This window comes from Dromiciops gliroides, chromosome 3 (assembly GCF_019393635.1).
Source record: "Dromiciops gliroides isolate mDroGli1 chromosome 3, mDroGli1.pri, whole genome shotgun sequence".
NCBI classification, from domain to species: Eukaryota; Metazoa; Chordata; class Mammalia; order Microbiotheria; family Microbiotheriidae; genus Dromiciops; species Dromiciops gliroides.
The window spans coordinates 12233245-12246955 of NC_057863.1; the positions used below are offsets into that span (position 1 = coordinate 12233245).

The 13711-nt window shown below is 48.7% G+C and overlaps 1 protein-coding gene and 2 non-coding genes across 3 annotated transcripts in view; all 3 read right to left on the bottom strand.

Annotated features, from left to right (window-relative positions):
• Nucleotides 1-4096: 4096 nt before the first annotated feature.
• Nucleotides 4097-4170, bottom strand: TRNAI-GAU. The gene has a single exon. It is a non-coding gene; the product is annotated as a tRNA-Ile (tRNA).
• A 564-nt stretch (nt 4171-4734) lies between these two features.
• TRNAF-GAA lies at nt 4735-4808 on the bottom strand. Its single transcript has one exon. It is a non-coding gene; the product is annotated as a tRNA-Phe (tRNA).
• Nucleotides 4809-8359: 3551 nt separating this feature from the next.
• The window catches only part of ESPNL (espin like), a 35734-nt gene continuing 30382 nt past the window's right edge, over nt 8360-13711 (bottom strand). The window contains exons 6-8 of the mRNA XM_043998875.1: nt 12589-12789; nt 12030-12076; nt 8360-10004 (exon numbers count right to left, since the gene is read on the bottom strand). Coding sequence (XP_043854810.1) covers nt 8432-10004; nt 12030-12076; nt 12589-12789 — 1821 coding nt within the window. The 3' untranslated portion in view covers nt 8360-8431. The remainder of the gene's footprint in view (nt 10005-12029; nt 12077-12588; nt 12790-13711) is intronic.

Genomic DNA, 13711 nt, shown 5'->3' on the forward strand with positions numbered 1-13711 from the left:
ATGAGCAATCACAGCACCTACTGTGTATGTGCATCTGTGTGTATGTGTATGTGTGAATATGAGTGTGTGTATGTGTGTAAGATGGGGCACTGGGGGTACCAAGGCGCAGTCCCTGAGCACCTAGAATCAGGAAGACCTGAGTTCAAATGCTGCCTCAGACACTTCTTAGCTCGGTAACCCTGGGAAAGTCGTTTAATCACTCTAGCCCTGTGTCATCACTTGGGAAATGAAGGAAGTGGACTCAGGGGCTTCTAAAGACTCTTCTGGTCCTACCTCTACAATCCCATTAAGATCAATTAGAGGGAAGCAGCTAGGTGGCTCAGTGGATATAGCACTGGCCCTGGAGTCAGGAGAATCTGAGTTCAAATCCTGCCTCAGACACTTGGCACTTATTAGACCTTGGGCAAGTCATTTAACCCCCATTGCTCAGCAAAAAAAAAAAAAAAAAGATCAATTAGAGACACATTGAAAAAGAGTCTTGGATTTGGAGTCATAAGCCCTGGGTTCAAATCCTACTTCTGAAGCTTATTTCTTGAGTGACCTTGGGAAAATCATTTAACCTCCCTGACTCTGTTTTCTCACAATTTCTCACAATTAAAATGAGATGGGGGTGGGCTGGATGGCCTCTGAGGTCTCTTCTAGGTCGAAATCTCTGATCCATAAATTTTTCTGATCCCTCTGGGCCTCAGTTTCTTCATCTGTAAAATGAGAAGCTTGGAATAGGTGGTTTTAAGAGGCCCCTTCCAACTCTAAGATTCATGATCTGAAGTCACTGAACCTCCCAGGCCTCAGTTTCCTTATTTGTAAAATGAGGGAGGGGGTTAGACTCGATGGACCCTGACATCCCATCAGGCGCAGATTTGGGATCTAGAATCATAATGCTGGGGCAGTACAAACAGAATGACACCGATGATTCTAAAAGGAGTGGGGACCAGGGGGGGAAGGTTTTGTGAAGGAAATGGTGTTTGATACTGGCCTTGATGAGGGGGAAGGATTTTAACAAACAGAGATGGGGGAAGGGCATCGAAGGGGACTCTATGATTGAGGCATGGAGGTGGGAAAGAAGAGAATAAGATGGGGAAAGACAAAGCAGCCAGCTGAGATGGGACTTAGCGGAGAGGGTTTAGGAAATGGCAAATAGAAAGGACATAAAGAAAGGGAAAATGTCTATGAAGTGATGCAGAGGGAAGAAAGCAAGATCAGAGTGACCATATATACACTGAGTGTTAAGCAGTCAGACAGATTTGGGCTTGATATTGGGAACATTTTCCCAGTTGAAGCTGTGCCAATGTGACATGGGCTGGAAGTCACTCTGCCCCTGCAGCACCTTCCTCATATTGCTCACTTCCTCCTAGATCTTCCATTTTATTTTTTTTTAATTTTTAAAAAAATTTTGGTGAGGCAATTGGGGTTAAGTGACTCACCCAGGGTCACACAGCTAGTAAGTGTCAAGGGTCTGAGGCCGAATTGAACTCAGGTCCTCCTGAATCCAGGGCCAGTGCTCTATCCACTGTGCCACTTAGCTGCCCTAGATCTTCCATTTTAAAGAGGACACCCAGGCCAGCCGCGTCTCTATTCCTTTTCAGGCTCCACTCCTTATTCTCTGGACTTTGTCTACCATGCCTCCTTAAGGACACCTTCCTCCTGTTCCCTGTTTTTAGTAATTTTCTTTTTGGAATTGAATTGTGTTGGATTAAATTAAAACCAATGGAGTGGCACCAAATGGAATTAAAGTGAATTAAATCAAATGGAAACAAAATTTAGTTGGTTGGGTTGGGTTGGGCAAACAATGGTTTGGTTCACTCCAAATCCTGAGCCTCCTTCTCCTGTTGTCTTTAGTTGACATAATATCTAATGGACTCTTCACCAGAAAGACACCAGCATGAAATCTACCCTACCCCTTTGCTCTGCGGGGTTACAGAGATAGAAAGCACTCTATAAATAACCTGGCTACCATAATGGTTCCTCCATGGGCCCCAGTTCTGCATCTCACATTCACCCCCCCCCCCCCAGAGAAGGCTCAGTTTCAGGCATCGCCCGACAATGCAAGACCCTGTTCTGGATTTCAGACTTTAAATGGAAATAGAATCGATGTTTCTTCCATTTTCTCAGAGGAGCTGGCTTCTTTGGAGGCCCTAGGGTAATTTTCAGAGAAGATCCGTGTGACAGATGTCTGGCCATTTTGCTGCTACTTACAGAACGTTCTTCCCTCCCAGGATTTTTTGGTTGAATGAAATGAAATATTATGTAAAGTGCTTTTAAAGCGTAAAGAGCTCTATACATGTCAATAATTGTTATTATTATTCTCAACCCCCCTGACTGTCAGACTGGTGTTGAGCCTTCCAGTCCTTGTCTGGCTGGTTCCTGGACAGTGTCACCCTGAGCCCAGCCATGCAGCCTGCCCAACATGGTAAGAACTGCAAGAATCTGGTTTTGGTTGGCATGGGAAGGTCACTTCCATACCACAAAGGTATATATCTGAAGGTCTCAGGCGAGATAAATCCAGGTTAAAAAGAACACAAAAAAAACCCCGAAAAATAAAATTTAAAAAAGATGGGGTTGAACTAAATGGGCTGTTTTTTAAACGGGGCAGCTAGATGGCGCAGTGGATAGAGCACCGGCCCTGGAGTCAGGAGGACCTGAGTTCAAATCCGGCCTCAGACACTTAACACTTACTAGCTGTGTGACCCTGGGCAAGTCACTGAACCCCAATTGCCTCACGGAAAAAAAAAAAAAAGAACACCAAAAGACAACTTTGAGGAGAAAAAGGCATCATGAAACACTTTATCAGTTGAGCTTCTCATCTCCCAGAAGAGGAGGCAGGTTCTGGGTGCTGAAAGTACTCTGTAAGAGCCTCCTGCTTCTTATCTTTAAAATGGGGGTCATAATCACACTTTCCTCACAAAGGGTCTTTGTGAAGTTTCCAATGACATCATGTGTATAAGAGAACCCAATGGATTGTAGTGACGCGCCCTCTGGTGGCACATAGAAATTAGTACAGATCCCTTAGTGATGTTAAAGGATTAACATCCAAGGAAAGAGAGAGTTAAATCTTTGTTTCTTGTTTTCCCCTCTTTTTCAATTTCCAGTGAACAACCTTTGGAATTTGTGGTTTGTCAATACATTCATCGGTGTTAGTAAGCCTTTCGATAAGCTGCTGGGCGCTACCACAGGGCAAAGAGCACAGGACCTGGAGTCAGGAAGACTTGAATTCAAATTCAGCCGTATACACTAGCTGTGTGACCTCTTTACCTTCATTTGCCTTCTGCCTGCCTCAGTTTTCTAATCTGTAAAGTGGAGCCAATAATAGTACCTACTTTCAAGGGCAATTGTAAGGATCAAATGAAATGTTTGTGAAATGCTTTGCAAACCTTAAGATCCTTTGTAAATGCTCACTATTGCTTTTGTTGGTCAGTTGTTTTTAGTCGTGTCTGACTCCTCATGACCCCATTTAGAGTTTTCTTGGCAAAGATACCATAGTGGTTTGCCATTTCCTTTTCTAACAAATTTTACATTCGAGGAAACTGAGACAAACAGGGATAAGTGATTTGCCCAGGTCACACAACTAGTAAATAAATGTCTGAGGTCGGATTTGAACTCAGATCTTCCTGACTCCTGGCCTGGCACTCTATTGCACCACCTGGTTACCCTCACTACTGCTACTAGTCAGCATTTCTATGGCTTTAAAGTTTACAGTACTATACAAATATTTCTTTATATTTAAGTCATTTCTTTTTCTGATGTTGTTATTGTATAAATTTTTCTCTGGGTCCTGCTTGCTTCAATGGAAACTCCTGGGCATGCCCTCATTTTACAGAGAAGGAAATTGAGTTCCAGTGAAATGAAGAGATTTGCCTAAGGTCACACAGCTAGTAATCATCAGAAGAGTGATTTGAGCTCAGGTTCCCTGAGGACAACAGCATTTACAACTGAAGGGCTCCAAATGGCCCTCTCACCACCTCTTCCCGAGATATCAAAGTCACAGCTGACTAGTTAGCATCTGAGCATGGATTTGAACTTGACTTCCAGCCCCCCCCCCCCCCCCCCCCCGCTCAATCCACTGCACCATCTCTGTCTGCCTAAAATATTCCCCAAATGCCGAAACCCGGGATTGAACCAGGGACCTTTAGATCTATCAGTCTAACGCTCTCCCAACTGAGCTATTTCGGCTTCTAGCATCTCAGACGCAGGAGACCTGGAAATGAAAGTTGTCACACCAAACTCTGGCACAATCCAATGATTCAACACCAGAAACTGATAGAATTTAATTAAATGAACATGAAACTGAAGAAGATGCATTAGTACTGAATCCTACAGACCACTGGACCCTTCCCTCCACACAGCAGCTAAAGCCTCCTTATACAACAGCTTTGTTCCCTCCCCCCTATTAATAATTATGATAGCTAATGCTTCTATAGCATCTTAAGGTTTAAGAAGATAGATACACACCTATGTGTATATATATGGATACTCATGTAAATATATGTGTGTATATGCATATGCACAAACACACAGGTAGCTATATAGAGTCTCATTGAATCCTTACAACGACCCTGTGATTGAGAAGGTGCTACTGGAATCTTTCATTTTACAGACAAGAAAACTGAGTATGGGAGTCATTAAGGGTGTCCCCAAGATCACAAAGCTAATAAGTCCCTGATCTGAATATAGGTCTCCTTCCCCTCCTCCCAGCCCAGAACTCTACATACAGCACTATCTAAAAAGTTCCCCAGATGCCGAAACCCGGGATTGAACCGGGGACCTTCAAGATCTTCAATCTAACGCTCTTCCAACTGAGCTATTTCGGCTTCCTGTGGCAGCCTTCTGGTAGAGGAAGACAAGGTGACTCTTGCCATTTTGTGCATCTCAGGCTCAGCATCTCCCAGTAAGAAGGCTCTTCAGAGGCTGATGAATCCAGCCCATCTCTAAGCTTGGAGCATCGATGCCAAGTGGATCTAGAAGGGACAACAGAGGCCGTCCAGACCAGCACATCACTTGATGTAGGAGTAAACTGAGGCCCATTGAGGTTAAGTGACTTACCCTAGGTCACACTGCTATAAGCTTCAGAGGCAGGATTTGAAGGCAGATCTTTGAGTCAGCATTTTTTCTGCCTCACCAATTGAATTGAATGCATAAAAGCAAATATGCCTGGAAACACTGGTCTTCCAAGGGTGTGTGAGAGGCAAAGGGGGAGAGAGTCAGGCACTGAGGAAGTCAGAAGAGGCAAATGGATTGTGACGGGCCTGCTGAACAGTTTGAACAAGGCGATGTTTGGTCTTGCATGTGCTTCGGGTCTCAGGTGAACCTGTGGTCTCCCAGAATCACCGAGTCTTAGGATGAAAGGGATCGCAGCGGGCATCTAGGCTAACCTGGACCCAGAAGGCCCTCTCACTACACCCACAACGAGTGGGTGTCCAGTGTAGATCCCAACCCTGCCCTTCCTGCCTAGCCAGTGCTCCTCCTATCTGTCCTAGCAGGCCTTCTCAGCCTCCCTCGTTGGCTCTTCATCTCTGTCCTGCCACTACCACAGGTGTCTCCCAAGGCCCTAGCCCAGGCCCTTGCCCCTTTCGCTCTATGTTCTCACATCTGGTAGCCTCACCATCCCCCGTGGGCTTCAGAATCATTTCTTTCCAAATGATTCTCAAATCTATCCAGCCCTGGGCTCTCTGCTGCCTTTGAGACACTTTCAACTGCTTGTCCCATGGGCATCAGATTCAACATGCCCTAAACAGAAGTCATGGTCTTTCCCCCTTCTGAACCTCTCTACTTCCTGTCAGGCCGACCACCCTCGTCAGCCAGGCTCACAGCCGCAGAGTCATCCTGGGCTCTCTCACTCACTCACTCACTCACAGCAGTCTGCTGCCAAGTACCGGCCTTTCTACTTCCATAACATCATGTGTATGCATGTACGTATGCATGTACATATATGTGCTTGTGTGTAGATACATGTTGTGTATATGCGTCAACAAAATCCCATCTCATATATCTCCACACGTATGTACAGATCCATCTACAAAGACTTGGTCCTATGTCATTGAACATTTCCATCAATGATTTGGACAGAGGCATAATAAAGAAGGCGCTCTTTGGGCTCGCAAGCGACCCAAAGCTGGTCACAATGACTAACAAGTTGGACGGAAGAACTGATTTGAAATGAAGATGAGGGGTTTTGGTGAACTAGCGGCTCCAACTCTGCCAAAAGTCAGCAGTATTATGAGGCAGCCTTGGTGATCTGGGGAGTGGGGGGGGGGGCGAGATGGGGTACTGTGGCCAGTCCTGGGAGTGGATGGTCCTGCCACCTCTGCCCTCATCTGATCACATCTTCAGTGCTACATTCAGGCCTGGGCACCACATTTTTTTTAATAAAGTATTTTATTTTTTCCTGTTACATGTAAAGATAGTTCTCAACTTTTGTTTATACAAGCTTTCCAATTCCAGATTTTTCTCCCTCCCCCCTCCCCTAGACAGCAGGTAATCTGATATAGGTTATATATATATACATAATAACATTAAACATATTTCTGCATTAGTCATGTTATAAGAGAAAAATCAGAGCAATGATGAAAAACCTCAAAACAGAAAAACAACAGCACCAAAACCAAAAGAAATAGTATGGTTCATTCAGCATCTATATTCCACAGTTCTTTTTTTTCCCCTGGATTTGTAGAGCCTCTTCTATCATGAGTTCCCTGGAACTCTTCTGTATTGTTGCACTGGTGAGAAGAACATAGTCCATCACAGTAGATCAACACACAATGTTGATGATACTGTGTACAATGTTCTTCTAGTTCTGCTCATCTCACTCATCATCAGCCCATGAAAGACCCTCCAGGTTTCTCTGAACTCCTCCTGCTCATCGTTTCTTAAGGCACAATAGTATTCCATTACATTCATATACCACAACTTGTCCAGCCATTCCCCAATTGATGGGCATCCCCTCAACTTCCAATTCCTTGCCACCATGTACAGAGCAGCTATAAATATTTTTGTACATGTGGGCACCACATTTTTAAAAGGACATTTATTTACAAGCTGGCTGGTGGCCAGAGAAGAGTAACCGAGATGAAGAAGGAAACACGGCGACCGAGGATCCATAGAAAGGACACAATTGGGGGCAGCTAGGTGGCACAGTGGATAAAGCACCGGCCCTGGATTTAGTACGACTTGAGTTCAAATCTGGCCTCAGACACTTGACATTTACTAGCTGTGTGACCCTGGGCAAGTCACTAAACCCTCATTGCCCCACAAAAAGAAAGAAAGAAAGAAAGAAAGAAAGAAAGAAAGAAAGAAAGAAAGAAAGAAAGAAAGAAAGAAAGAAAGGAAGAAAGAAAGAAAGAAAGAAAGAAAGGAAGGAAGGAAGGAAGGAAGGAAGGAAGGAAGGAAGGAAGGAAGGAAGGAAGGAAGGAAGGAAGGAAGGAAGGAAGGAAGGAAGGAAGAAAGAAGAGAAGAGAATCAAGAAAAGCTGAGCTGCTCATGCTCATGCTCCCCCAACTGATCTCCTTCCATCTACTCTGCAGGTGGCTTTTATGTACCCAGTTATTTGCATGGGATCCCCACCCCCCATCAGAACGCAAGCTTCTTAAAGGCAGGGGCTTCGTCTGCCTTCCTCCGTTCTCAGCAAGGTACTGACCTGTAGTAAATGCTTAATAAATTCTTGTTGATTTGACTCACTTAGTGGGTGGGGTGTGGAGGGTGAGACATTAAAGGAGTGATCTTAAAGTATCTGAGGGTCGTCACATAGAAGAGGCTTTAAGCTTGTGCAGAAAGTGGGGTTTCGATTCGTTGTCTTAGGTGGAATACCTCCTATTTCCAAAGGCCTTTGAAATGTACAAAGCCCTTTCCTTACAAAAACTGCACACCAGTATTCCCATTTTACTGAGATTAGGAGATTTATCCATAATCTCCCAGCAAGGGAGTGTCTAGGGTAAGATTCGAATCCAGGTCTCTTTAGTACAAGCTCTTTCCACACTGCCTGAGGACAGCCATCCTGCCCATTCCAGGGGGCAGAAGTGGGGCCTCAGGACATATAGGGAGTGGGAAGGTGGGGGAGGGATGCCCCAGGTCTTCAAGCAGATCACTACGTGAAAGGTGAAAGAAGAGATTCTTGGCCAGGGATAGAGTTTCCATGCTAGGAGTTGCACCTGACAGAAAACGAGAGGGGCAGAGAGAAGGTCACAGTACATCCTTATCTTCCCAAATGGGCAGATATATTTGCAAATTTGGAGAATATCCAACAAGCAGCGTCTGTAGGCTCTCCTTCCACATATCTTGAAATGGAGGTGGCGGGGGGGGGGGGGGGGGGGATCGACATGGGAAAGAAAAGTGGTCCAGGGACGGACAGGCAGACGTCTGTTGCTTCTCCATCCGCTGACTTTTAAACACACACACACACACCAAGCCCAGGCAGGGGCATGGGTCACCCCGCTTGGCCTCAGTCCCCAAAGTTGAAAATCTCTGCTTCTTTCTCCTTCCAGAAGGCAAAGCTCCTATCGATGTAGCCACAGATATCTTCGCTGTTAAAGCTCCCGAGTTCGGGGCAGCTGCCGGGCCTCCGGCCTTTTGGCTCCGGGTGGCCAGCCTGGGCCGCGGCCCCGGGCGGCGGCTTGATGGACGTCAGCCCCGACTTCCGCACCGGCTCCACCTCCCACACGGGCTTCTTGCTGCTGCCGAAGAAGCGGGCTTTGATGTCTTCGAAGCCGTCCTTCCAGCTCCGGCGGCCGGCCTCGATCTCATCGGTGACCGCTTTGTGGAAGCTGCGCACGGTCTCCCAGCTGTGGCCGCCCAGGTGGTCGAAGACCTCGAAGCAGAGCAGGTGGCGCATCTTGCGCTCTTCGGGGGGCAGCTCCAGCTCCAGGATCTGGAAGTAGCCCAGCATGAAGAGGTCCAGGGTGAGGCTGTGGTAGTCCACGGGGGCCCCGTCCACGTGGGGCAGGAACATCTCTGGAGAGTAGGTGACGGGCTGGCGGCTCAGGCGGCGGATCTGCCGCGTGGGCACGTGGGCGATGACATCCTTCCAGTTGCCCAGCAGGTGGGAGATGATGCTCCTCTGCTGGAGCAGGTGGCCGAACCTGCTGGCCTCCTGAGGGGGATACTTTCCAGGACGCGGGGGCGGCTCGGTTCGGACAGCCGGACCGGGGGCCGGGGGAGGCCCAGCCCTAGAGGACTCCAGGGTCCGCCTGGCTGCCGTCCTCAGTGCGGGGTTATAGGCCGACTTCTTCCAGTGGCTCAGGAAGAGCATGACGATGCGTTCTTTCCTCAGGCTGGAGGAATCGGGCACAGGCACGGGGCAGGTGCCCGCCTCCGAGGAGGCCTCCTCGCAGCTGATGCCCGAGTCGCTGGCCTCTTCAGGGTCCCCAGAGGCTTGCCTCTCGCCAGCCTGCGCATTACTCTGCACCCCGGGGATGGCGGCGGCGCCGGCTTCCCACGAGGCCCCCGGGTCCTTCTCTGGGGGGGGGCGCCCTCCACAGGGCAGGCCTGCGGTGGCCTGCTTCTCAAAGCTATCCCGGAGGCTTCTCACCGATACGCCACACTCCAGGATCTCCTTTTCCGCGGTGCTCCCCGAGAGGCCCACGACGCCCCCCCGGACCTTGAAGGAGGTCCTGGGGGCGGGGGCCTCCTTCAGCCTGGCCAAGCCGTTCATGTTCTTCAGCAGTACGGCCATGCTCTTCACCATGCCCGAGATGTGGCTGCACCAGTAGGGCAGAGTCTGGCCTTCCTCTGCAGCCGCGGGAGGAGAAGCCTGTTCCTTTTCGGGATCGCGGCTCAGGAAGCGGCTGTTGATCGTGATGTTGACCACGGGAGCCGGGAGGAGGTTCTGGAGCTCCTGGGCCAGGCGCCCCAGCTCGCTCTCGTATTCTTGGCACCTCTTCCTCATCTGCAGGTTCTCGATCTGCTTTTCCAGGTACCCCAGGTCATCCTCGGTCAGCAGCTCGCCATAGGGGCCCAGGATGGCGTTGTGGCTCTGGGAGAACCTCCAGTCCCCCATCTCTATGGAGCCTCTGCCACTGTTCTGAGGAAAGATAAGACGGGGGTGGGTTTGCAGGCCTGCTGCGGTCGCTCAGGGACCAGGGAGAACTAAGTACCTTCCGGGGCCCTGGGCAACTCCCCCTAATTTAGTAGTCAGGGGTTTCCCTCAGCTCCCCTCGCCTGCTCTATGGAGGGAACAGGCTGCAACTGTTCGTCCTTCAACAAAGAACTAAACTGATCTTTTGGGAAGAATGAGGGAGGGGATGCTCCCTGGGCAGGCATTTGCTAGCTCTGGATAGATCTCCAGCCAAAATGCCAATGGATCTGCACTCTCAAGGTACAGGGACTCCCCCAGGAGGACAGATTCCACCCATTCCCACTTTCTCACTCTGTCTGAGCCATGCTCCCTCCCCATCCAATGAGCCAACGTTATGTTTTGAGGGCGAAGAGAACAGCCAAGTTCTCTCTCCATCCCTGGCTTCAGAACATAATGTCTCCTTCCAAGGGCATCGCTCCTTGCTCTTCTCCAAGTCCTGTTTTCTGGTGCCCTTGGGTTGACTTCTAAGGTCACCTTAAATGGCTATAAGGACTAGTGACCCTGGTCTCTTTTCAGTTGTTGTTGGTCATCATTAGGACAGGCTGCCGAACAAGGGATCAGACTATTGGTCCCATCCACAATGCAAACACCAGACATAATGAAAATGCTGATGGCTCTGGAGCAATGTCAGGCCCTGCTTGACTGCAGATGGTCAACTTGATCACTGGGATGGGCGCTCCCTACATCTCAACACCTTCACCCTCATTGTTGATAGCACTAGTAGGGCTGTTGGAAGTGTTCACAAGTAAACAAGAAAGTGTCTTCAAAGAGGAAATCTCTCCAGTAATAATATGAATAGCTAACATTTATAGAATATTTACTATGTGTCAGGCTGTGCTAAGCACTTTACAATCATCATCTCACTTGATCCTCATAACAATCTTGGGAGATAGGTGCTATCATTATCTCCATTTAACCTATGAGGAAACTGAGGCAAACAGAGGCTAAGTAGCTTGCCCAGAGTCTCACAGCTAATAAGCATCTAGGGCTGCTATATTTGAACGCAGATCTTCCCACTCCAGGCCTGACACTCTAGCCACTGTGCCACCCACAATGGCATTCTACTTTGCAAAATATATATATTCAAATAGTGTGGTAATCTGTTGGGGTTTATCTCTGTGTGTATTAGGGGACTTTGTATTACTGTTTAAAGCTGCCCTCTGCTTTGAAAAAGTGTGCCCTATGGTTGGTCTGGTAAAGGAAACATTGGTGGGGGCTTGTGGGCTATGACTTTGAGGGGACACTGACCGCGACTCTTGAGTTTTCAGAAGGAGCGGAATTGAAGGGGCTATATACCAGATATAACAAATATATCACATAACCAAGCTACACAGTATGAGAGAGCACAATGCATGGTATCCAGGTGTAGATGGGTTTCCTTTGCTTCCTCAGCTCCCCAGAATGGGATTAGTAACTTTCAGAGAGCAGTATCCTTCTCACTCCCCATGATCAGAAACTCTCACAGTTTGACAAGTAGCTGGCAAGATTTCTCATTCATAAGATGTTGGCTCATTTCCACCCATCAGAGAACTTGGAGATTGGTGCTTAAAGGGGAAAATCTAATTTAGATTTAAGAAAACCCTCCCACCATGACCACAGCAAAGAGGAAACTGCCCAATTTGAAAAGGACCCCACCTGGGGGAATCTCATCTTATCCCCAACCCTCCCCCACCTCTGCCCACTCCAGCCCCTTCACCCATTCATTATGTCCCTAGTGACTTGTCTCTGTTGCAGGGTTTCCCTTCTAGTCTGTGGGGACTCCTTGGGCTCCAGTTGGAGCCATATCTGAGGTTTCCTGGCTGAGGTGGATCCTGCTCCATCATCAAAGTCTCTTTGTTCCTGGTCACTTAGACAGGGTGTCCTCTGGAGCCCCAGGCTCAGTGTACTCCTCCCCCTCTTAACCCCAAGCCTGCTTCCTGACCCCTTGCTTCCACTTTGAGCACCAGTGTCTGGGTCCTCCTGGGACCCGCCCTGCTCCTCTGCCTCGCCCTGACCTTTGGTTGCCAGCCTGGTCTTGACCTTATGACCCCATTCCACTGATTGTTCCAGCAACACACACAAACACACTCATTCACACATACACACACTCACACACACTCTTATACACCCCCTTCCTATGCAGGAGAATGTGACCCCTGAGGGGCTGAAGTTTTATTCTCCCACTGTAGCCCCCTCAGGGCCTGGGACCTCCTCACCCTGGAGCACTCATCTACCCTTGCAGCCTCCTCCGCCATAACTGTCCCCTTCTCCCATTGGCGAGTTCCTCCTAGGATCTCCATTTTGGGGAGGGGGCCAGGCCATTCCTGACCCTCCCAGCTGTACTGACCACCCCCACGAGCTTTTCAGCTTCCATTAGAGTAAGCCCCCTGGGGGTAGGGATAACCTGTCTTTTGGCTTGTCTTTGTATCCCCAGTGCCTGGTACATAGTAAGCACTTAATAAATGCCTGCCTTGGTCAAACACTGACCAGCCTCTCCCCGAACCCTGTACCTTCCAGTCTGTCATCTCCTCCGACCAAAGGCGGGCCTGCAGCTTCCGCACCATAACCTGCCGTTTCCATTCTGGAATAGGGCGGCCATTCTCATCCTCGGTGGGCACCAGAGCATCGATGTCTGCTGGGCTCAGTTCATCCGGTGGAAGTGAGGCTAGGCCATCCTTGGCATCATCCTCTGCTTCCATCTTCTTCCCCTGCTTGGGGGCTTTATCCTCATTGTATATCGTGACAACCTTGAGGAGAACCAGGCTGTTATAAATGGGGAGCCAGGAAAGGCTTGGGTTGAGCCGCCTGAGACTAAGGACCCTAGGACTTCTCACACTGAGTCAGTGCTGTGTAGACACCTCCACGCAGCAGCTCCAGGATCCAGGGGCTGGGGTGAGAGGGTAATGCTTTAATAACATACCACAGTGAAGGCTGAGAATGTCTGGGGGAGGGGCAGGGATCTGGGAGAAAGAGAAGGCTGGCAGAGCTTGGCAAAGGACCCCTAAACCACTGGCAACAATGGGGTCGGATTTGGGGCGGCTTCTGTGTTTCTAGCCGGCGAGAGATAGTGAGACCCAGTCTGCACTGACGGATTTCATCTTTTCATTTACATCTGGCACGGCTGACACTGTAAATTAAGGCATAATTAATAACCTTGGCATTGAGATCACAGACTTGGAGCTTGGAAAGGCTATCAGAGGACATTGATTTCACAGACCCCCCTCATTTTACAGATGAGGGAACTGAATTCTAGAAAATTGTGTCCAGGGTGACATATCTAGGAAGCATCTGAGGCAGGATTTGAATTCAGGTCTTCCTGCCTCCCAGCCCAGCACCACTAATTTACAAAGTGAGACTGATGTGGGGCAGATGGAGGAAAATCCTGAAAGGGAGGGAGCTGAGACCCCCCTACCAGATTCTGAGAAGGTTGGCATCTTTAGTGGTCCCGTGAGCCCTCAGGAAGACCCCAAGCAGCCCAAACGTCAGGTGGTCAGTTGGCAGATGCTTTCCAGATCACATGATAATGATGGTTTACAGTGATACTCCCAGGAGCACCCAATGGCACTTAATGAAATAAAAGAGCAGTAAATTTAGAAGCAATTAAACAACATTATCTGTTTCCATCAGGGACAGTCACCTGTGTCCTTTGATGCTCCTGCGAACATATAA